This window comes from Chanodichthys erythropterus, chromosome 17 (assembly GCF_024489055.1).
Source record: "Chanodichthys erythropterus isolate Z2021 chromosome 17, ASM2448905v1, whole genome shotgun sequence".
NCBI classification, from domain to species: domain Eukaryota; kingdom Metazoa; phylum Chordata; class Actinopteri; order Cypriniformes; family Xenocyprididae; genus Chanodichthys; species Chanodichthys erythropterus.
This window is the reverse complement of record NC_090237.1, coordinates 17,880,077-17,904,172: the sequence shown is the minus strand read 5'-3', so window position 1 is coordinate 17,904,172 and position 24,096 is coordinate 17,880,077. Positions and strand designations below refer to the sequence as shown.

The 24,096-nt window shown below is 37.1% G+C and overlaps 3 protein-coding genes across 17 annotated transcripts in view; 2 read left to right on the top strand and 1 right to left on the bottom strand.

The window, feature by feature from the left end:
• aipl1 (aryl hydrocarbon receptor interacting protein-like 1) overlaps window positions 1–2,219 on the top strand; it is a 49,858-nt gene extending 47,639 nt beyond the window's left edge. For all 14 annotated transcript variants that reach the window (XM_067365987.1, XM_067365988.1, XM_067365979.1 and 11 more), the window contains 3 exons: window positions 434–610; window positions 751–892; window positions 984–2,219. In XM_067365987.1, the coding sequence (XP_067222088.1) occupies window positions 434–610; window positions 751–892; window positions 984–2,047 (1,383 nt within the window). In that variant the 3' untranslated portion in view covers window positions 2,048–2,219. The remainder of the gene's footprint in view (window positions 1–433; window positions 611–750; window positions 893–983) is intronic.
• Window positions 2,220–4,182: 1,963 nt separating this feature from the next.
• trarg1a (trafficking regulator of GLUT4 (SLC2A4) 1a) lies at window positions 4,183–16,504 on the top strand. Its single transcript, XM_067365725.1, has 3 exons — window positions 4,183–4,566; window positions 15,446–15,572; window positions 16,315–16,504. The coding sequence occupies exons 1-3, from the start codon at window positions 4,183–4,185 to the stop codon at window positions 16,332–16,334; spliced, it is 531 nt and encodes a 176-aa protein (XP_067221826.1). The 3' UTR covers window positions 16,335–16,504.
• Window positions 16,505–19,834: 3,330 nt separating this feature from the next.
• The window catches only part of gosr1 (golgi SNAP receptor complex member 1), a 30,194-nt gene continuing 25,932 nt past the window's right edge, over window positions 19,835–24,096 (bottom strand). For both annotated transcript variants that reach the window (XM_067365723.1, XM_067365724.1), the window contains exon 9: window positions 19,835–22,660. In XM_067365723.1, coding sequence (XP_067221824.1) covers window positions 22,536–22,660 — 125 coding nt within the window. In that variant the 3' untranslated portion in view covers window positions 19,835–22,535. The remainder of the gene's footprint in view (window positions 22,661–24,096) is intronic.

Genomic DNA, 24,096 nt, shown 5'->3' with positions numbered 1-24,096 from the left:
TATTAAAGAAGGTTTTGCTGCAAGGTTTTAGTCTAAAGACTTTCTTCAGGCATTTATGAAGATTTTTAGACTGAAACGTTGCAGTGCTAATAACTATTTCAATTATTCTTTGCAGGCAGTGTGCAGGACCTTGTCTTTATTAACATAATTGCTATATGTGCACCAGCTTTAACCTTTCATAGCTTTGTATTTGTGTATCTGCAATATGATTTTGGCTTAAATGTATTATTCAACTAATGGCCTGAAGTAGATATGTGCCAGACCATTGCCTACAGTGCTTCAATTCACAAGAGCAGTACACAAAATGACCACTAGGTAGAGCTAGGGGATTATTTTCAAACCTATTTATCTTTTTCCTTCAAGATACCCATGCTATTAAATGGAAATTAATTATATGTGAGAAACTTGCTACAATAATCAATAATGGATTCAGGTACAGCAGCCCAGTGAGTATGACAGAGAGTCCTGGGCTCTGAGCGATGCGGAGAGGGTGAAAGTGGTACCTGTGCTCCACGGTCAAGGGAACAAGCTCTTCAAACAGGGCCGATATGAGGACGCCACAATGAAATATAAAGAAGCCATTGTGTGTATCAAGAATGTGCAGTCAAAGGTAAGAGCTGCAGCTGGTTTTTAATACATTCAGTAGCTTAAAAAGACTATATTCTGAGAAAAAAAAAAAATTGATCATGAAAAGTAATATTAATGAAGCATGGCATGTTTCATTGAATTGAAATGTGTATGTTTCTTCAGGAAAAGGCATGGGAAGCTCCCTGGCTAAAACTGGAGAAGATGGCCAACATGCTTACTTTAAACTACTGTCAGTGTCTGCTCCGCATGGAGGAGTACTATGAGGTCATCGAACACACAACTGACATCATCAACCAGCACCCTGGTGAGTAACTGTAAATTGTCAGTTCTTCCACCATCTGATGCGTTTCCCAAAGTCAAATGCACCAGCTGAAAGCATTCTCTGTATTTCGTAGGGGCGATGAAAGCCTTCTATCTGCGTGGCAAAGCGCACATGGAGGTGTGGAATGAAGCCGAGGCCAGAGATGATTTCATGCGTGTGCTGGATCTGGATCCTGGCATGAAAAAGACAATCAAGAAAGAGCTTGCCGTTCTCAAAATGAGAATGGAATTAAAAAATGAGGAGGACAGACTGAAGTACAAGGACATGTTCACAAAAATAGCAAGAGACCAAGAGTCTCTAGAGCTGGAGATTCCAGATCAAGAAATTCCACAGCAAACATCACCAGAACAAGAGAGTCGAGAGCAAAAATCCCCAGTACAAGAGAGTCCAGACCAAACATCACCAGAACAAGAGAGTCCAGAGCAAAAATCACCAGTACAAAAGAGTCCAGACCAAACATCACCAGAACAAGAGAGTCAAGAGCAAAAATCCCCAGTACAAAAGAGTCCAGACCAAACATCACCAGAACAAGAGAGTCAAGAGCAAAAATCACCTGAACAAGAGAGTCCAGAGCAAACATCACCAGAACAAGAGAGTCTAGAACAAGAGAGTCCAGAGCAAACATCACCAGAACAAGAGGGTCCAGAGCAAAAATCACCTGAACAAGAGAGTCTAGAACAAGAGAGTCCAGAGCAAACATCACCTGAACAAGAGAGTCTAGAACAAGAGAGTCGAGAGCAAACATCACCAGAACAAGAGAATCCACTAGAAGAAACTGCTGAAGAACAAACAAACTCAATGCAAACAACTCTAGAGCAAATAACTTCAACACAGTCTGGTCCAGAACAAACACCTTCTGAGCTATTAAGCTCTGATCATGTGATCCCAAAACTGAACAGCTACTCATCAACTCAGAATGTGACTCCAGAACAAACTACAAGAGAAGAACAAGCTACTCCAGTACAATTGAACACAGTACAAATATTTCTGGAGCAATCGACTTCTGAGGAAACATCACCAGAGCATGCGACTCCTGAGCCAACATGTCCAGAAGAGGCAGACCAGGATCCAGCATCTTCAGAACAAACTCCAGCTCACATGACACCAGAATACTCGACACCAGTTAATGAGTCTTAAGCATACCAACTTTTTTCAGGAGAAGTGTAACGATGATGGTGTGGGGTCAAGTTGAATCTTTTTGACCTGCTTTACTTAGTAATGCTTTGTCTGATGCTTTTCATGTATTCTACATAATGTAAGACATCACCATAGTGACTGTAGTTTTGCCAATCATCCAATAAAATAGTACTCACTCAACTACTGTTGTGGTGGCTGATTCATCAGTAGCATTTTGTGTCTTAAAACATGACATTCATAAACTCCTTCACATGTGCACCAGTCTTTATGCATAGGCAAACAGTCCTGTAAAGAATTATATTAAATGTAATAATTAATCATGTTTGAGCTATTTAAATATTTAAGTACCCTGCTGAAAAATCCAGCTAAAACCAGCATAAGCTGGTCAGGCTGGTTTTAGTTGGTCTCCCAGCCTGGTCATAGCTAGTTTTAGAGGGGTTTTGGTTAGCTAGGAGACTGGGAGACCAGGTAAAACCAGCTACTTCAAGCTTAAACCAGCTAAGACCAGCCAACCATCTTGCTTTTAGCTGGATTTTTCAGCAGGGTAATTAAATGTTTTTAGTTCATTGAGAACTGCTGGATTTCTTGATTCTCAAACCAGATTGCTATTGTCATTTTAAGAAGAGAGAAGTTAAAAATTCTGCCTTATGCTGCATAAATAGTCGTCACAACATGATATTACACTGCCTTTCTTATAGGTCACTTTTTGTTAGAAATCCATTACTGACCCCGATCCACACCTTAGCTTAACAGTGGATTTTCCCCATGCTGAATATATGCAAAGGATTCCCCAATTTTTCAGTCAAACCACTTTGACCTTTACTAGAAGCTAATAATATAAAATTGAACACATTCACGTTCACAGTTCTCTTATTGTTTTATCTGATTGTATTTCTTTTATAATGATTTATTTACATTATTATTTTTAATTTAAATAATTATTAGTTTTTTTATTACCTTGCAACCCCAATTTGGGAAACCCTGGCCTGCACTAGTGAATACGTGCGTGGGTATGTTGTCCGCACTGAGGTTTATGAAACCACTTGCAATGATATCTGTTAAAGGACAAATTGGATCAATACCATTACATCATATGAAATTGTTTTAAGGGGATTCCCTTTTCTCTATCCACATTTTTCCAGCACATTCACATGATTTTCATCTGGTGAGGACAACCAAGAACATTGTAATGATTAAGTTATGATTTAATGAGGAACAGCGCATAGATAGATAGTTTGATTAATGAAAGATCATTGAGGTTTTCGGTTGATAATAACAAACAATAAGGGCAGAAGGTGTGCAAGCCCCATGCATTTTTCCAAACAGCCTACTTTCATTGTGAAAATTATGCTGCTTTTTCCTCTATATCCTTCTTTTAACCACTTGCATCTCTGACTAATTAGTTAACTAACCAAATAATAATAAAAAAGCTCAAGTAATATTTGTTTATGACATTAAAAAAAAAAAAAAAAGCCTCACAAAGACAGGGAGGTATTGCAGCATCCCCAGGGGAAGAACACTGCGAGTGTTGCATGGGGAGTCCTGCAGGACCAGCGCACCTCCATCACTGATGCAGAGGAGGTGAGAGAGGAACATCCCTGCACTCACTGCTGCGCAACTACTTTAACCTGCTGCAACATCACAAAAGAGCGCAAAGAACCTGCTTTTTCATTTTTTACACGTGAAAACAGGTTTCTCTGCGCCTTTTAAGACGTTTGGGTAATGCTGCGGTGGATATGCTGAAGTCCAGATGAGTCGCATCTCTGTGGTTTAGTTGAGTGTGTGGGCAGAGGAGATTGTCTTCCGATCTGGATTGAGCTGAGTGGAACTGAATCCATTAAACCCGATCACAAAGAGAGGATGACCATTTCGACATGGGAGGATAATGTCTGAGCGCCTCTTTGACTTGTTTTAAATAGTTTACAAACAAAATTTCCAAGCAAAAGAAAATATTAACAATCTGGACATCTTCATTCGACGTCTCAAGCCATATTTACCGTATGAATACATGATTTGAAGTTAAAGAAATCGTAAATAATGGGAAATTAGCGCCGTCTGACTACTTTTATAATATTTAACATCCGCCAAAAGGAGTTTTCTTTTTCTTTCAGAAATATTAACTTTGGATTTCCACAATGGCGATAAACACAGATACGGAGTTTGCGAAATCGAATCTGGGGGAGAGTGGCGGCACGCAACCAGCCGAGACCGAGAAACTCCTCGTGACCACCGAGCCCACCGGGGTGAAGACCTCCAGCTCCTTCGCGGTCAGTGTCGGGGATGACAAGGCTGTCGACGGGGATCAGAACGGCCACAGTCTGCCGCTGAGAGCCGGATCAGTGGGGCAGCTCTCGGTGGCTCCTCACTCCCCGTCCAGAGCGAGCCTGAGCCGCTCATCATTCGCCGGCAATGCCGCCCAAGAGCAGCAGAAACCCAAAGACTACCTCATACTGGTCATTTTTTCCTGCTTTTGTCCCGTGTGGCCACTAAGCATCGTTGCGTTGGTCTATTCAATTATGGTGAGTAGGCATAAGTTACAATTTAAATAATTATGGGTTTTATTTCTTAATTCAGACCAACATTACCACATTTTTTTGTATTACTGACACGAAATTGTGTGAAAAGTAGCTACTTGAACATACAACAGAAATCTCTTTCACTTCAATAAACAGTCTGTCTGTTGTATGGCAAGCCATTTTACATTCATTCCTTAAAGCTGCTGTTATATGTTTAAATTACATAGGTAGTGACCATTCATTACATTAGATTCCTATTCCAGCTGTAATTATTCTTTTCCCAGTTGTGCTCACCGAGCTACAGTCTCATAAATAGGTACTATAAATACAAGCAAAGCAGAAACAGATAGTAAAACTATCCCAATAGTAAAAATGTTAATAGTAATGGTAAAAGTTAATAAATATTATCTGAACCATAGACCACCATAGAGTTCATTTCCAGTAACAATGGGACGGTTACCTGCTACTATTGAGATACTGACTAGTAGCAAAGGCAATACTTGAATAAGCAGTGAAAGTGAAAACGATAGCAGTCGCTAATAGTTGGATTACTTTCTCAATTAACACTATGTACTAAAATAGTTAGATACTAGTAAGTTTTAATAGTACTAGATTAGTTTTAAATTGATACTACTGAGTATAATTGCTAAAATGACTTGCCATACTCTTGCAAATCATATGCAAATGCGCAGGAGCTGCATTGAGAGAGCAGAGCACAAATCCACTGACAGGTGTGATTTACAGCCCTGCATATTCTCGCAGTAAACGGACCTGACTGCGTGCTTGGGAGCCGTTTGCCAGAAAATTGGTGCAGACTACCTTCACCGCACATGAAGCACCTACACTCTGGGGACTGTGGAGCAAAACAGTCATTTAGGAAGCATAAATGGGGTGTGACTGTTCTTTAGCCAGAAAATGAAAGCCAGCCTATTTTTTTCAAAGCATACATACAAAAATTATTTTATCCAAATCTTTATTTCTAACCATGTAACTCTGAGGATCACAGGTGTAGGGTGTGGTACCATTTATCTGTGTTTAATGAAGACTTACAAGAGATTGCGTCCATGACATGACTGGAAAAATACTCTTGTTAGCGGATAACCATGTGCCCTGCTTTTTCTAATCAAAGATGAGTGTTTCTGTGTTCACTTTTTCATCCCCTCTCTCTGAAAGAACAGTGAATCAGCAGCGTATAACCTCAGCAGGATACAAATGAGACTTTCCACCATAGTCACATGAGAACAGCTTTTAAACACATCATTTCAATAAATGTAATAAGACACGGTCAAATTCAGCCTTAAGTGAATTTTGAACCATTATGTGTCATTTTCATTACAACTTTCTAAGTGTTTCAGTGGGACATGCACTATTGGAGGAACACAAATTAGAGCATTCAATTCTCATCAGTTGAAAGGCGCCATACAAATGTGCTCCAGTTTTTTGTAAAGATCAAAATCGTTCTGTACATTTACTGTACAGAATGATCCCTGCTGTGCCCGATGCCCTTTGCAGTGCCTTTGTGTTAAGTCAGATTGTATATTTAGAGTCATGAACACTCCTCCTGATCAAGCTTTTGAGGATGCATTGAAAGCTACCAGTATTCTGCTGCAAACAGCTGTTTTATCGAACACACTTATGCAAATAGCATCTCCCAGCCTTGTCTGTCCAGACAAATACAAGCCTTTCTTTCATGCCAACAGAGTGACAGCTGAAATCAGAGCTGGCTGAAAATTTAAGAGAGGGCAAGAAAAATCAATTTAGCCTTCTGCCCTGCTATAACTAAGGACCTCTATGTCTTATTTAGGGTTGTAATTCTTAAAGAGCCCTTATAATGCTTTTTCCCCCGGGTATTACCTTTTATGTATGTGTAATACAGCTGTTTGTGAATGTAAAAGGTCTTCAGAGTTTCAAAGATCAAAGTGCACAAGCTATTGTCTCCCAAAGAAAGAACGGATTCTGAACTGCCTGAAACGAATTCCAGTCTTACTTCCGCCTCGAACCTACTGGTTTTTAACAAATTTGCATAATGCCCGCCTATGGTCTTCACTAGCTATCCACGAGCAATGACACAAATGTCGGAAACCTCCGGAGTTGAAATTCAGATATTTTAATCTGCATTTCATTTCCGACATGCGCGGTAGGCGGGAGACCAATCACAACAGACTGGGCCATCTGACCAATCAGCAAAGGAGGCTCTCGGAGAGGGGTTTAGAGAGACAAAATCCTCTATCAGACACTGGGAAAAAAAGTGATGCTGAAATGTATATTATGAGAAAATTAAAGTGCTACTTATTGCAGCCCTCCAAAACAGGAACCTTAGGAACCTTTAAAATAGCATAATATGGGGCAATTTAAAGGATTATTTCACTTTCAAATGAAAAATACCCCAAGCTTTACTCACCCTCAACCCATAGGTGTATATGACTTTCTTCTTTCGAACCAACACAATCAGAGAAACATTCATAAATATCCTGATGCATCCAAGCTTTATAAATGGCAGTAAGCATTACCAAACAAGTATGAGCTAAAGAAAGTGCCTCCATCCACATCCATCCATCATAAACATACTCCACACAGCTCCAGGGGGTAAACAAAGTCCTTCTGAAGCGAAACGATGTGTTTTTGTAAAAAAAATAAATAAATTTATATTTAACAAGTTGAAGTAAAATATGTAGCTACCACCAGACCGCCTTCCATATACAACTTTATTTATTAATATTTCTCCTATTGTGTTTATCAGAAAAAGGAAAGTCATATACATCTAGGATGGCTTGAGGGTGAATAAATTTTGGGCTAATTTTCGTGTGAAAGGGAACTAATCCTTTAATGTTTTTGCTTCATTAAAAATATTTTTTTATACCATGAAATAATAGATACAATAAATAAATACAAATAGAATGTGAACAGGATTTCTATTAGAATTTAGATCAAAACTTTTATGTGGGTGAGTCTTAAATTGGAAAATTATTGTGTATTACAAACTAAAGCAGCTAAAAAACAAAAAATAATTAAAAGCTAGCTAGAAGAGTACGGAAGAGGATTAGGGCCAAGCAATAATAGAAAAATAAAAACATCTTGAGATTAAAGTTGTTAAATTTCGAGAAAAAAGTCAAAATAAAATGTTGAGAATAAAGTCATTAAATTGCGAGAAAAAAGTTGTTAAATTACGAGAACAAATTCGTTAAATTCTGAGAAAAATGTTGTTGAATTGCGAGAAAAAAGTTGAGATAAAATGTTGAGAATAAACTCATTAAATTATAAGAAAAAAGTCGTTAAATTACGAGAACAAATTAGTTAAATTACGAATTTGTTCTCATAATCTAATTCTCGTAATTTAATGACTTTTTATTCTCAACATTTTATTTAGACTTTTTTCTAGAAATTTAACAACTTTAATCTCGAGATGGTTTTATTTTTTTATTATTGCTTGGCCCTAATCCTCTTCCGTAGAAGAGAGAGAGTCATGTTATTGTATATCTTGTTTGGTAGGTTTAAAACATTAAAATAGACATCAAAAAATGGAAAATAATTATCTAATATATAAGAAACATTTATCAATTGTATTTAATGTTAATGTTACTTTTGACAAGTTTGGATTTCTGAGACAAGCACAATAAAAAGAGGCGCAACACAATCATCTGATTTGAACTGGAAATCACACTGCACATTTTCATTTATGAAAATCAGGCTAATCATTTTTTCTATTATTCTCAAGTCAATATTTGTGCCTTTCTGAATAAGGTGTCTGACTTTGGCACAACCCTCAGTACAAGGGCAGATTCATAGAACAAAACAGGACTAAAACAAAACACAAATATAAGAGCACAAAGAAGAAACAAGAATAATAGACAATGACATTTTGTGGCTTTCACTGGTCTACAAAAAATGGGATGCTACATTTTGTGAATGATTCCAGACTCATAGCCACAGACATCTAAACAGTTCCTCTCAGAGAGACCTAGAAAGCAATTGTAACTGGCAACATAGCAAAGTGTTGGTATGCATCAGGAACGCCAAAATCGATGAACTTACAGAGGCAATACAGTGGCGAATAAGATGTTATGGTAAGCTGAAGCTCATGGGAGCAGAAAGGAATCATTTGCTTAGCATGGGGAGGTGTGGTGGATTTTATTGGACAATCTCAATTGGATGGGAGGACCAGTAAAGCAGTAACTGCACACACTGCAGCTTCTGCTGGTAAAATATGGTAAGCAGAGCTGCTGAATGGCTTTGTTTCTGTGTCCAATAGTACGTGACGTTACACTATAACAGGAATATGAGACTACAATAGGCTGCCATTTTGTGCTTTTCCAGCATTTCAGTAGCTCATATATAATATCTTTGGAAAATATTGATGCATTAAGCAGCTTGTTGCACATCTCTCAAACAAGCCCTATATAGTGTAATATGGTGTCATCATGTTCTCACATTGCTGAGTGAAACATTACATTATGAAAGCAAACAGCCAGAGAGATCATGTTTCCAGTGCACCTGCTCATGCACTGACAACAGATGCTTGTTTCCATGGGCAAAACAGAGAGAATGGAGACAAATGAAGAAATAAACTAAATAAATGCATTAAAAACTAGAATGAGGAAAAAATATTAATATTAAAAATACTGTACATATAATAAAAATATGAGACAATAGCAATGTCAACAGATAAAGTTCAGGGAGGCAACGATATGCACAGATATTAAAATTTTGGCAGATATACCAGTAAGTCCATAATTGTTTTCATGTTATTTCTGATAAATGACAGATTTAAAAATTCTACATTATGGATCAATATTTTGTCAAAATGAATGAAAAATTAAAACACTAAAAACTAAAATAAATAATTATAAATGTTACAAGCAAATTTAGGCATCAAAACAAAAAAGGATTAATTATCAAATTTAACTGTGATACAAATTTATTATTGTTTTTAAATATTAACTAAAAGTGATGCCAAAAAAAGCTAATCTAAATATAAAAATTGGGGAAATTAACATCCACAATTAAATATATAAAAGCAATCAATATACTGTATATCCAAGGTATGAAAAAACGTAAAATATAATAATAATAATGATGATCTGTAAGGCAGTTTTTTTATCGACCCCTGCACTCAGTTAATTTAAAGCACCTCCTTTAATGTTGCCACCTGCAGTGTTGAATAATGGCCCGAAAAGTAAGCAGCTATTAATAATAATAATAATAGCAGAAAAAAAAACATGAAATATGCATGAATGTGGTTTTAATGGTTACTGTCAAATAATCTAATTAATACTAAAATATTATAGTATTGGTTTCTTGTTGATGCAATGAATTCATTTTGGACAAAAAAAAAAAAAAAAAAAAAAAAAAAAGAAAAACAAAGAGAGGGGACTTTGCCTCCATTGTGCAGGTTTTCAGTCACTCCTCTTTGGCCGCTGGCATTGCTGTTTATAATTAATGGCTCAGGCTTGTGAGGGAACGCTAAGAGCTCCTGTTCACTCCCAGGCTGCAGCAGGAGATGTTGAGAGGGGGAGGGGAGATTTCCTGTGTGTTTATGTGACAGAGGGAGAAAGTGAGGAGAAAAGGGGCCATCAAATCGGCCCAGAAGAATTGGCAAAGACTTTCCAGTTCAAGAGAAATATATTACAAGCCAAAGCTCCTGGGGAATCAGCGTTATCCATTTGCCGTGTCACGGGGCCACACCCCTCCTCTGCTCGGAAAAGCCGCACACAGCCCATTAGAATCCACTGGCGTTTCTGAGCATTCCCTAAACCACAGTCAGGCAAAATGCACCTCAAAACGCAAAGAGCCGGAAGCCATTTGTGCGGCTGCATCACGACGGCATACTGCACTGTCATCCTGCTAAATGAAAGCAGGTGAGAACGGCCGTGAGATTGAAACGCAAGAATGGCAGATGGCATTTTACTACACAGTATTTTCAAAAGACTCCCACTGATTGAAAGCGCTGATCCGGCTTTTCGCAGTGATTAGACTCGGGAATCAATAACGTTGTGCTGCTCCAGCCACATATTATACCCCTGCTAGGGTGTCAGAGCCAGTCTGCAGTATTTGAACTGAGAGACAATGGGTCGGTTAGCATAGAGGGAAGGGTACAGCTCCCTGAAAAGTGCCATAGGAGTTTATATACATCTGCAAAACAGATATTTAAGTATCTGAATGGTACTGAACATATATTTTACAATCTTTATCACACACTGGGGCAGATGTGGCCTAATGGTTAGAGAATCAGACAGGTAACCCAAAGGTTGTGGGTTTGATTCTCAATACCGGCAAGAAATGAGCAAGGCACCTAACCCCCAATCGCTCCCCGGGCGCCACAGTAAAATGGCTGCCCACTGCTGGGTGTGCGGCTCCGCAGTGTGTGTTCACACTACCCACTTCTCCTAATGTGTGTGTGCACTGAATAAAAGGATGAAATGCAGAGGACAAATTCTGAGTATGGGTTACTTATTCTGTAAGTGGCAACAGGTAAACTGCAGCTTGACATTGTGGAAGCAGAGCCTCCCTGTGGGTGAGGGAATATTGTGTGTGTGTGTGGGTGTGATGGGGGAAGCTCTTCAGTTTCTCCAACAAAACCAGTTTGATAGAGCTGTAATCCTATCTGCTATTGCCCTATGTCTGCTCTAAGTGAACGCTGAAGACATGATTAAGAGTATTATGGTTCCACCGTCTGCCTTTCAGTCGTCGGTTGTACATTCACCAGGGATGAATATGAAAGTGGCTTCCTAGTCTGTTTAATATTATGCAACTTTAAGGATTTAGCTTTTTTCCATAGCCAATATTTTGTTTATAACTCATTTTCAACTTTTGAATTCTTCTTTTCTCAACTTGACAAAGATCATCTTAAAGGGATAGTTCACCTAAAAATGAAAATTCTGTCATCATTTACTCACTCTCTTGTCGTTCCAAACCTGCATGCAAATTTTTGTTTTGTGGAACACAAAGGAAGAATGTTGGGAATCAAACAATTTCACTCTAAAAAATAAAACATTGGTTCAACAACAACAACAACAACAACAACAAAAAATGTGTTAACGTTTTCCACTAGAATTTTTAACTTAAGCCAATTGGGAGAATTACATTAATTCAAAGCAATATTTTGAGTTGATCCAACATAATGTTTTAAGTAAGGTTAAAACACTTTTTGGACACAATAAAACACATTTCTAAGTAACATGAATGCAACTATTTAAGTTGATCCAACATAATGTTTTAAGTAAGGTGAAGACGCTTTTTGGACACAATAAAACGCATTTCTAAGTAACATAAACTTACAAAGCACCGCTTGTCACCATGATGATAAATCTCCAAAAACCCACATTAACAGACACTTTTCTAAATTAGCATAACAAAACACTAATTACTGCTTAATCTCCCTTACCATTAATCTTGTGCAAAAAACATTATATAACACTTAATTTTAGCATTTACTCTCCCTTTCAAGTGCCATGGGCAAAGCATGATGGGACATATAAATCCCAGCCCAGTTTCACTTAACTTAAGTTCGTCTAAATTAAAAGAAGTGTTCATACAACTCAAAACAATGAAACACGTTTGTACATCATCAGATTGTATTTTACATTAACAGAACTTAAAATTAAATACATTTTTGATTAACTGAAAATGTTAAACTATGACAAGTCATGATAGTATATCGAATCAATAGGCATAATTTGTGTGTCATCCAAGCTCAATAAAATAACAATTACAAGTAAAAACTCTAACAGCATTTTCAGAACTTGATTTTTTATTTCACAACAATATTTATATTTAAGTAATGACTAAAGGTCCCTTGAATTAGTTTTTAGAATGTTGAACCTTCTGACTTCCATGGTTTGGACAGAAGAATTAAAGTCATACAGGTTTGAAAGAGCATGAGGCTAAGTAAATGATGACAGAATTTTTACCTTTTGTCATACGTCATATTAATATGGGGTAACAATGGTTTCCCCAAGTTGGTATATATGTAGTAGTATCATTACAGAAGCTGTCAAGTCCGAAGATGCTGAACAAAGGCTGAAACACAAAAGTAGGTTGAAAATACTTAGTTTGCTACGGCCAATTTGGGCCACATAAAGATTCAGGCCTTTTACCTGACATGGTAATAACAAAAAAAGTTACTACTTTTCAGTTACTACTAGTTACTACTCAACCTGTTGTGTTCTCCCTATAGTCCACAAAAGATGAGGTGTAGAAAATCAGACTGGACTTTCAATTGTCAATTTATGTTAATTTAACCTTAAAATCTGTGTTTTCTTGACCATCTGGAATTATTACAGATGTAATGAAAAAAGAAAAATATAAAAAGACCCCAAATTTCCACAGATATAGTATATTCTTCAATGACACTGATCATTCAAATGCATTAATCACGGTCATTTTGTTATCTAAAACTAAAAATAAAACCATAAAAAACATTTTTGTAACTTGAAAAGAAATGAATGTTAACTGAAATATAAAATTGAAACAAAATCCAAAAAAAAAAAAAAATTGAAAACTATAATAGTATCTCAATAATACTTAAATGACACTGATTAATATAATTTGTGTCCCTCTCTGATAAACTGGGGAAAAAAAGAGAAATCTGAAGTTGCACAAGTTGTACAAGGCTCTTCTACGCCCTACTTACATAACAATGCTTTTGGGAATCAAGCCGTACATATTAAGTACAACTTACTTTCTATTAAAGTCCTACTTAGTGCTTCGGGAAGCTTCATGAAGTCCATTCAGCACCCTGGACAGCGCCGCCACTCCCCAGACTCCTGAGTTTAGTTTATGATAACATGAGATTGCGTCACATCACAAGACGAAAAACCACGCCGATGTGATGGAGAAAGGAATTAGCATTTGAGTGTGGGGAGATTGGTTGGCCACTGTGTCAGAGGCTTTTTCCTGCACAATCTATTGCTCAGTATTGATTACTTTAATGCAGTCTACTGGAGAGGCTCTCCCTAGGGTACACTGACCATCTAATGGGTGGCTGTGGCATAGGGCTGCACTAATAAGAAAACTGCTCGCCTAATCCTGTATCCAAATCACTTGAACAATTCACAAAGTCACCTCTTGCCTTTTTCTTCCTTGCATACTCACATTTAGATTTCAACCAATGACTTAAAGGTCGGGTAAGTAGATTTTCAAAAATGCAAACCCAAACAAACCAACCCCTCTCTTCATTGCTCTGCCTCCAAAACGCACCCTCCAATCCTAACCACCCTGCTCCGAGTCAGTCTTTGCCCTGACCGCTGCTGGCAGGCGAGGCGAGTGCGCAATGGTTTACCTGCAAAACTCTCACTATCTGGCCACTGTTACACACGCAATGTGAGTGGATGTCTGTTTACCACAGCTGACGCGCAACAAAATGCTTCACGAAAAATAAAGCGCAGATGATGAACGAACAACAAAGAATCACAAAAAATAAACGTACAGTACACAAGTGTTCATTGTTAGTCGCCAACAGTACCGCAGCTCCAGACATTCAATGACACTCAAACCCAGTGTTACTCACGCGTGAAGCGGAATCAATGCAGCTTCCGCATCTGTTTTCAGGCCTTCCCGCTTAGCTCTCTCCTACGGTGGCCCAGTAGTGCACAACACAACGAAATCAAAAAAGCAAACATAAGTTCACAACACAACGAAATCAGGCCACAACACAATGGAATCAAGCCACAACACAACAAAATAAAGCCACAACACAACGGAAATGCTCCCGACCACTTGGGGGCTCTCAGAGCTCGGTAATATAAGTATTCCTTGCCACTGTTCTATAAAGTCGACAGTCTTACAAATATATCAATACCATAATTAGTTTTAAGTATGTAAACATTGTTTAACGACATGAAATATTAATTAAAAATCAACTATGTCACTACTACAATAGCTTCATATTTATACTTGTGAATGATTTGACGCAATACCCGTGGTGAACGTCTGCCAATTCCAAGTGGTTAAAACGTATAATTTGTATTCATTACAATGACTTTGTTTAACATTTAAAAATAGACATGTTCAAATTCCAAATCTTGTTAGTTCCTGTTGGTAAAACATATGTAATGTTACAAGTAATTTTTTGAATACAAATTATAAGTTTTAACCACTTGGCGGAATTGGCAGACGTTCCCTTCATCATGTGCCGTGGTAGCGCGTCAAATCATTCACAAGTATAAATATGAAGCTATTTTGCCCGTAGATAATTTTGAATTAATATTTCATGTCGATATACGGTGGTTACATCCTGTTTAAACTAATCGTGGTATTGATATTACTGCCCACTCTATAGAACAGTGGCAGGGAAAACTAACTTTACCGAGCTCTGAGAGCCCCTAGTGGTAGGGAGCATTTCCGTTGTGTTGTGGCTTTATTCCATTGTATTGTGGCTTGATTTCGTTGTGTTGTGGCTTGATTTCGTTGTGTTTTGGCATTATTTTGTTGTGTTGTGGCTTGATTTCATTGTGTTGTGAACTTATGTTTGCTTTTTTAATTTCGTTGTATTGTGCACTACTGGGCCACCGTACTCTCCAGAGCTTTTCTAATACTAACACGGGTCCTAAAGTGCTTGCCCAGTCATAAACCTTAATTCCAGTGATATTCTTTTGAGGTCTTTTGTATTGTGTCATCATTTCTCTTTCTGCAGTTTTTTTTTTCTTTTCCAAATCTCCCTTTTGCTTGTTCTCTCTCCTCGACCGTCATACGCCCCCTAATGCTGATTGGTTACATGTTTGTTGTTGGTGTTGGTCCGACTAACTTCCAAACTGTTTTTGAAAAACTACTTACCCCACCTTTAATTGAAAAAAAAAAAAAAAAGTCTATTATAACAGGTTATACTATGCATACCTTTTTTGCTAGGAGGTTTTTGTGACATTCTCTCTTTTTTGTCTTGCTACAGTCCAGAAACAGTCTACAGCAGGGGGATATTGATGGGGCAAGACGCCTGGGACGCTTGGCTCGCCTGATTAGCTGTGTGGCCATCATCGTGGGCCTCCTTAGCATCATAATCTATGTGGTGGTTGCAGGTATGTCATATTACAAGCTTTGATTGTGTCATCTAGCCACTACCAGACATGAAAGATGTGACATGCTCTATTATTTTGAGTGGGAAATCACAATAAGACATTTGTGGAGAAATGTGATAAGCAAAAGACTTGAATTTTGACTGTTTTGTGTTGTTTTTGATAAATAAGTCTCGGCCTTCAGATTATGCCAGCTTTATCAAGAAATTCAAATAAATTTCATTTTGATGCTGTATTCTAAAGTTCTGATTTGGTGCTCAAGAAACATTTCTTATTATTATCAGAGATGAAAACAATTGTGCTCCTTTTTTTGTGGAAACCGTGATACTTTTGTTCAGGATTCTTTGATGAATAGAAAGTTCAAAAGATCAGCAATTTTAAATATTAAAGAAATATTATGCAACAATATAAAAGTCTTTAATGTCACTTTTGATCGATTTAATGTGTCCTTGTTGAATAAAAAGTATCAACTTCTTAATAAAATCTTTACATAACAAATATTTGATGTTTGAAATAAGTTGACTAATTCTGTCAAAAATATCTGAAAATAGTTTTGAGAAGATTTAAGTTATGACAGCCACTTTTTATATGATAATGGTTTAGAAACATAATTGATCATTCAGACTCAAAATTAATTTCTAGGCCAAAACGACTCAAAATAATAGAGCAGTTTACATACCTTGATTTGATGTGTTGCATGTATTTCACTCAGTTCATACGCTCTTTTTTTCTGCTCTATCCTCAGTGACTGGAAAGGGGGCGTAGTAAGATGAGAAACCCGCCTACAGCACTACTGCAAAAAACTCACACAATGTAATTAAAATAAGATCTCCCTCTTAACAATAATGCCACAGAAGTTGAAAAAGAAACGAGGACTGTAGCAACTAAATAAGATCTGATTAAATAGCAAAAATGCATGCAGTAGGTTAGCATGCTCAGTGAAGAAAAAACAAAACAAAATCCCATATGTTAAAAAGAACAGTGATGGCTTGCATTATGTAAATGAGAATCATTGCTGTTTCGGCAAGAACTCGCCTGAGGATGACTCGAAGGACGAGGGGACGTTTTTCAAAGATGGTCTTTGAAAACACGGCTATGCCCGGCAAGCTGCATTTTAACCTTATATTACTCCTGGTTGATCTTGCATTCAAAAATTATGCACAAAAATATTTGCAATATAACTACTGATGTATGTTTTATAAAAAGATTTATATGTGGAGTTTAAACTACGGGAATGAACTAGGGATGGCAAGACTGTTAGAGGCCTTGTTAGACTTAACAGGAATGGTCATTGGGGTTGGTTCATTTTTCTTTATTTATTTTGTAGGTTTTGATTATAAAAATGACCACGTGCATGCCTGATCTTGTATGTGAATAACTGTCAGCATTTTTCATTACTATCTTTTTTTATCTGTGAGAGTAGTGGGTATCTACAGATGGGAATGTACATCATTGTCCAGTGCGTGTCCAATGCTATATTCTCTCGATGGCACAAAGTTCATGGTGAGCTCTGTCCTAGCAATGAGGCTCCACTACACGTCCTGCACTAGTATAGTTTCCTTCAGAGAGGTAAGACTGTAACGTTAAGCATGCCAGGCCTCTCTCTCCTGACAAAAACTGCTGGAGCATGGACATTCAACTAGAGGCATGCGACGGCCAGCACCATTCTGTGCCAAGACCTTTATATCAGTATGCTAAACAAATCACAGGACTATTCATCTTTTCCACAATTCTTTCCAGGACAGAATGCCAGTCTCCTCGTCATAAATCTCCCTTACTTAACCCTTATAAATATGAGATATATATCAGCATATTTATAGAAATATTTAGGCATGCTGTGGGTGGACAAAACACTTTTTTTTTATCTTCACCTAGAATGAGCTAAATGACTTTTCTTTGACATGTCTCACAGTGTTGATTGCATCTCTGTGACTTCTAATTTATCGATCTGCTGATATTAATAAGACAAAATTACACAAATTAAATATGAGATTGTAAGAGTGGAGGTACAGATACATAACAGCACTTATCTGGTTAGTTAGACTGAGGGACGGATAGGAAGGAAACATTCCACAGCAGAGCCTATTGATCTGCTTCATTCATACTGAATTAAGTCTTTTACTGCCCTGTCATAGATTTCTAAGCACTTTATCACTTATTTTTCATTATTACTCTCATGTCCTTTCAATACTTTTGTGTCCTACTAGTATGACCTTCATGTATAAACTAGACTGTTAGCACCTAAACACCTAAGACTTCCTTTATAGGCATTGTACTATATAGTTTACTGTTTTGTAAATTCATGTGATCTGATGCTCCTTTTTTTCTGGAAATTGATGCTACTCATAACTATTTTGTTCACTGTAAGCAATTATGTTACTGTGTAATTCATAATAACCATTAACCATATGAATGAGATGCAAAAATGCTGCTATGTGTCTTTTAAAACTGTGATTTATTATGTACAACATATGTTTTTTCTATGTACCTTTGCAAGTGTGAAATAAACTTTAACATGCATGGTCCACAACTTGCTTGCAGCTATTGATCCTGTACAGCACAGCGGCAGGGAAACACAAGCAAGAAATTTACTGCATTAGCAAAAAAGTGAAAATGTTAAATGCACCAAACAAAGAGACACAGCGAGACAACAGCTTTCAAAGCCTTCCTGCCCATTGCACATAAACACAAGCTTCATTTTTCATGCTCCTGACTATTGCTGCTGTAAATAATGCATGGCTAAGGAAATGGCACAAGATCTACTGGCTGATTTTGCACTTCCCTGGTTCTCTGATCTCTAAGTATGGCCCTCTGCCCAGCCTCACTCCAGCACTCAGCACTAACAGCGCTCTCTCACTCACAGTGACACAAAGTGTTTAAGTACACGCAAATCTAGCCACCATCTTAAATGAGACTAAAGTGCCGTCATTAGTCATCTAGGATCATAAACTGAAAAGGTTTTATTTGGAAGGGGAAGAAACAATGACAAAGCTCATAGAGATCTTTTCAGCTGAACAGCAAGGACTTAAATTATTTATTTGAAGTGAGATGTCAAAGAATGTAAATCTTTTAAAATATAATGAATTTTACAACATCTTTGCAGGTCCATTTTTATGTTTATTTTTCAGTTATACATTTTAATGTAATTTGGCACTGGCTTTTCAGAATATAACAAACACTGCCTATATTCCTGTTCAGGAAATCCTGGATATTTGTGAATTAAAAACAGTGATTTTCAACTGCTCACTGGGGGCCTCAAGATGATTTAAAATTAAAAAAAAAAAAAAAAAAAAAAAAAAAAAGATAAAACAAATTTAAAACAAGCCACTTTTTGTCGGCAACAGCACACCGACACTTCCTGTCTGAATACTGTCCTATCGCAATAAAGGCAAAAAAAAAAAAAAAAAAATTATTTTAATTCACTCGCACAAGTTTTTTTTTTTTTTTTTTTTTTTTTACCTTTGAAGAACCAGGGTTCATATGGTCCTGATAATGTATATGAGGTAGCCCAATTTTAAAAGTGTGATTTCTAGACCTGGAAGAGTCATGTCAATTAAAATCTCCATAGGCATTTTTATAATGAACATTCATTTTTATGAATATGCATGCCACACTTATAAAATATTTTATCTGGAAGAAATTGTGCATAAATAATCTTTTAAAAATGATTATTTTTATTATGTATCCAGTAAATCACAAACAACTGGAAAAGTCCTTTAAATATTGTTGACAAGATTTAAAGCCAATGCACCAGCCTCAACCATCTAGTTTAGTTTTGCATGGACTTGGTGAAATTTCGATATTCCTCTCAGGTGGCTTCAAATGTGGCTTATATGATTTACACAACAAGAACATGTTTCTGGATCAACATCCTTTGTTGGTGCAATAACACGTACCAACAAATCAATTTAGGAGCAGGGTCAGGGCACAGGATGACATTCATGTTGTGTTGATCCAGGATTATACCTTACATTGATAAATTGTGTTGCATTTTCAAAAGAAGGAAAAGGTCTCAACTTCAAACTCTTTGCAGAAAGTGATGACTTACAAGTGAGAGACGAGGGATGGTCAACAAAGTGTTTAATGAACTTGCAGTATAATGTACGCCAGGGGTGTCCAGTCCTGCTCTTGAAGGGTCATTATTCTGCAGAGTTCAGCTCCAACCCTAATCAAAATCACCTGAACCAGCTAATTGAGTCCAGGATTACTAGGGGTGCGTCTCAATCAGCTCCCTAGTTCAGTAGTCAGGGCACTGATCAGGGAGTCGTCAATTTTAAGGGCTGTCTCAATCACAAAACCCTTCCAGTGCACTGAAACATTTCCCCCCTAAAAAGTCCCACAATGCACAGTGAAAACCAGGGAGAATCAATGCTCACTATGTTTCCTTAACAGAAGTTCTGAAGTGTGAAATATAAATTATGTGAGCCAACTCATAATGACAAGCAATAGATGTTTTTTAAAATACAAACTATTATTTAATTATATTTCAGCATAAACATGCATCACTAGACAGGTAATTAACAATCTAGTCAACATTTACAAATTTATTTACAGCTGAAATTTTGCACGTATATGTAACAAGCATCTGTTGTTCATAATAGTGATGTTGTACAATGAGGACATGTCCCATTGTGTAGTGAGCCAGGGTCCCTACTAGAGCCCGAATTCGTGTACACGATATACTGATTCATGAACTTGGAAGCTAGTGAACTGATTGAGACACACCCCAGATAATTCAAGGCAAGTGTGTTTGGGCAGGTTGGAGTTAAACAGACATTGACCCTTCAAGAGCAGGATTGGACACCCCTGATGTAGGCTGATTGTCACTACAGTCACCCAGGAGTAACTTCAGGTTATGTGTCTTGCTCAAGGGCACAATGGTGGCAGCAAGATTGTGATCTCTGCAAGTCTCCAGTTTCAGACACACAGTGACTACTCAGCATCTGTAACTTTTTGGAAAGCAGCCCAGGAAACCAAGTATTATATGACCCTCCCTTCCTATTCACATTCAACTCACGCGTTACTACATAACTGCAGCTACTGATGAAATCAAGCAGAGAGGGCTTCATTTCATAGTGTTAAACAGTTTCACTTGTAGTCTACTTTAACCTTAACAGAGCCAAGGAATAAAGACTAAAATTTTGAAGATCCGCCATACCTCAAAATTCATGAATCGAAGTGCAGGTAATGTATGTCATGTCTTCGTTCTCACCTCAGACCAGTTAGAAGTCCCATTATAAGATCACTAGGAAAGAACAAAATAAGGCAACGTATAGAGCAAAATAAAACTTAGTGGAGATGACAAAGATTTATTCATTTATTCTCTGGGGTGGTGTAAAGAGAACACATTTTAGCCAGCAAGGGAGGTGATGAGGCTGATGACAGCTTCCTGTGGAGTTCTGTGGGTGGCCTACTAGCTTCCAAATGACTGCTGCAGTACCTCGACTACAGACACAGGCACAGAAAACAACAAGGTACCTCATTTGTGACTTTAAAACATCTCATCAACAATACGATGAGCTGTCTGAAAATATGGTGAGAAACCCATACTATGGTGCTTTGTGACCATCCTTTGGTCAACGAGGCCCATTTTATCTGTAAAAGACCCTCAGTCCCTTAACATTTGGAATGTATATGGAATGTATGTCAGGGTACTTGGTCAATTTATGTACTGGAACAGTAGGAGACCAATGTGACCTTTAGTTAATGGACCCAACAGGGAAAAGAGGAAAGAAGAGGAAAGATTTCTTATTTATTTTCAAACAGCTCATTTTAGTTTATTGTTTTGGGGAAGCTGACGTCTCCATTAAATGATTGTATTGAGTTTGTGTGAACACTCTTTACGCACCCGTGGAAAAATCTCAGGCAAACAGATTCCTTCAGTCTGACAAGAACTATAGCCAGTCTGACTGCTCTAAATGTGGCAGAAACATCAAAAAATGATCAGTACAAAGAGCTGCTCAGCAGAAATAGCTCACTTTTATGGAAAGGACATCATTTGTCAACATAAAAGGGAAGAAGTAACAAGCATATGATAATAAGGCTCCCAATCCTTCTTTCTTCTTCTGACAACCATGCTGCATACTGTGCTAGTCTTACCTCTACATGCAATCATGTGCAAGTTGTTCATTTTCCAGGGGTCGATGCCTTTGAGCTTGTATATTCATCATGTTAAAGTTCTGGTCCGTTTCTGTCTCACGCTCCATAGGAGGAGTTATGTGGTTGTAAGTCAGTTTAGACAAGTGGACTGTTGAATGGGAATGCAGGCTTGCCAGATATTCCTAATGGGAACCTGCTCTAAACTTTGAAACACATCAGTAAAGGCATAAAGAATTAGCACCTTGAAAGAGAAGGGTTGAGCTGCAAGGTAACTATTTTATTGTTGGACTCTTCTTTTCCAACACTTCCTGCAGTGTAATATGTCATTGTTAGGAGAGTTTAGAAAAATCTAAAAAATAGAAGCTTTAGAGGACAGACCTCTAGTGTTTCACACACATTTTTAATATTCCGTATATGAATAATTTATTAATTCACAAAGTACACAGCATGATGAGAAACCCTCTTCCTAAAAGGATCATCAAATTAAAACCCTCTTCCGATTAATAATATACAGGAACAACACAACGCCATTTTGATGCTTCACAGCATCATTTTCTCAAGCCAGCGTGTTATAATATGCTCTTTGAAATCTATTCCTGTTAATAATTTGGTCTCCAGTCCCAGTTCAGATCTGAACAGCGCATTGTTTGTAGTACAGAAACAAAAAAGGCTCTTAGAGCTAAACCCCTTCTGATGCTAATTACAAATAAGGTCCATGCTGGCCACAAACAATCCTGTTTCCAGACTAGGCCAGGCGGGCTTCTGCTTTGTGGCCCCAATGGTCCACCTCTCATTGAGCCCTTTCCCAAGGCTTTGCCACCTCTTTGCAGAACACCCCCTAAAAGTAGTTGTTAGCACCCTTGTTTGTCAGTGAAATGCATATAGCAGCAGAAGAATGGTGCAGATGCCAATGACTCCTCCCAGAATTAATGAGTCCCGCCTCTTCCTCAAGTTGATCCGCTGTATTAGGTTATTGATGGCAGGGAAACGGTCTAAAGTAGGGGTGAGTTAAGGAAATACAGGAATACAGCATATTGCCTTTCCTCAAAAACTGTTTTCTTATTCTAAAAAAGTATTTAACATGAAAATGAGTTGTAATTTTTCATATTTTTGTAAGATAACATGGCCTTTTCCTGTATAAATGTGACGTATGTAAGTAGAGGAGAGCTATTCAAATAAAATATTATAGTATAATATATAATATTTTATATATAGTATATAAAATATTATATATTATGTACATCCTGCATACTACAGATTCTGATACGGATATCAATACCGATACGTAGTGTTGTAATACTTGAGACCAGTCTAGGTCTTGTCTCGGTCTGGACCGCATTTGTAAAGCTTCTGCTTCAAATGCAATCAATAACTAATTTGATTTCTTTAGTTACTGTTGTGCTGGAATTTAAAATTTAACAGGGAATTGGATAAAAAAAAAATAAAAAAATTCACCAAAGGTAAAACAAATTCCCCCCAAAATGAAGATATTATTGCAAAAAAGTACTTGTATGAGACCTTGTTTTTTATATTATAACATGATATAATTAAAGAAAAACCACAAGGGCAAGAGAGCGGTTTTCACGAATAAGAGCACGACTGCAAATGCGATATTGGTTTTATACAAACGTTCAATAAACAAGAAGTGCGTTTCCAAGCAAAACACACAGCAGTTTTTTGTTACTGAATGAATCAACTGCTTTAAACGAATCGGTGGAATAAATGGTTCCATGACTCGTTGATTAAGTGATTTGCCACCACCTATTGGCGGTTTTGCTTCATATTTAAAAGTATCATATTTTCCCATCATATTTTTATATTCAAAATTTTATTTGTAAAACATTAATCTCATTATTTATGCAGCTGTAATTGTACAAATTCAGATGCAACTAATGTGCCACCTCTGCAATCCAAAGATGACATTTGATTGGTAACAGCTCTATACTGTGTCCTATTATTCTAATTGTATTGATTGATTAAATATAAGACATTTCTCAGGCAGTAAATGTGGATTCTTCAGATGAAATTGAAGAGTGCTAGTCTGGTCTTGTCTTGGTCTCAACACACATTGTCCTTGGTCTTGGTTTAAGTGGTCTTGACTACAACAGTACCGATAGGCCAATAATTAAAAAATAAAAAGTCTATATTATATATATATATATATATATATATATATATATATATATATATATATATATAAACAAACCTTTTCATAAGAATCAAAGGCATAATAAAGAGAAAAAAAAATCAATCATTTTAAACAAATTAATTTAAATATCACAAAATCATAATGTACAGTATGAAAAATGGATACTGATATTAAGATTTGCAACAGATTACATTCGACATTGTTAATAAATGATTTGTGTTTTTGAAGATTAACAAAGGGGGCGTTATATTATGAAAAAAAAGGTAATCTAAATGTAAA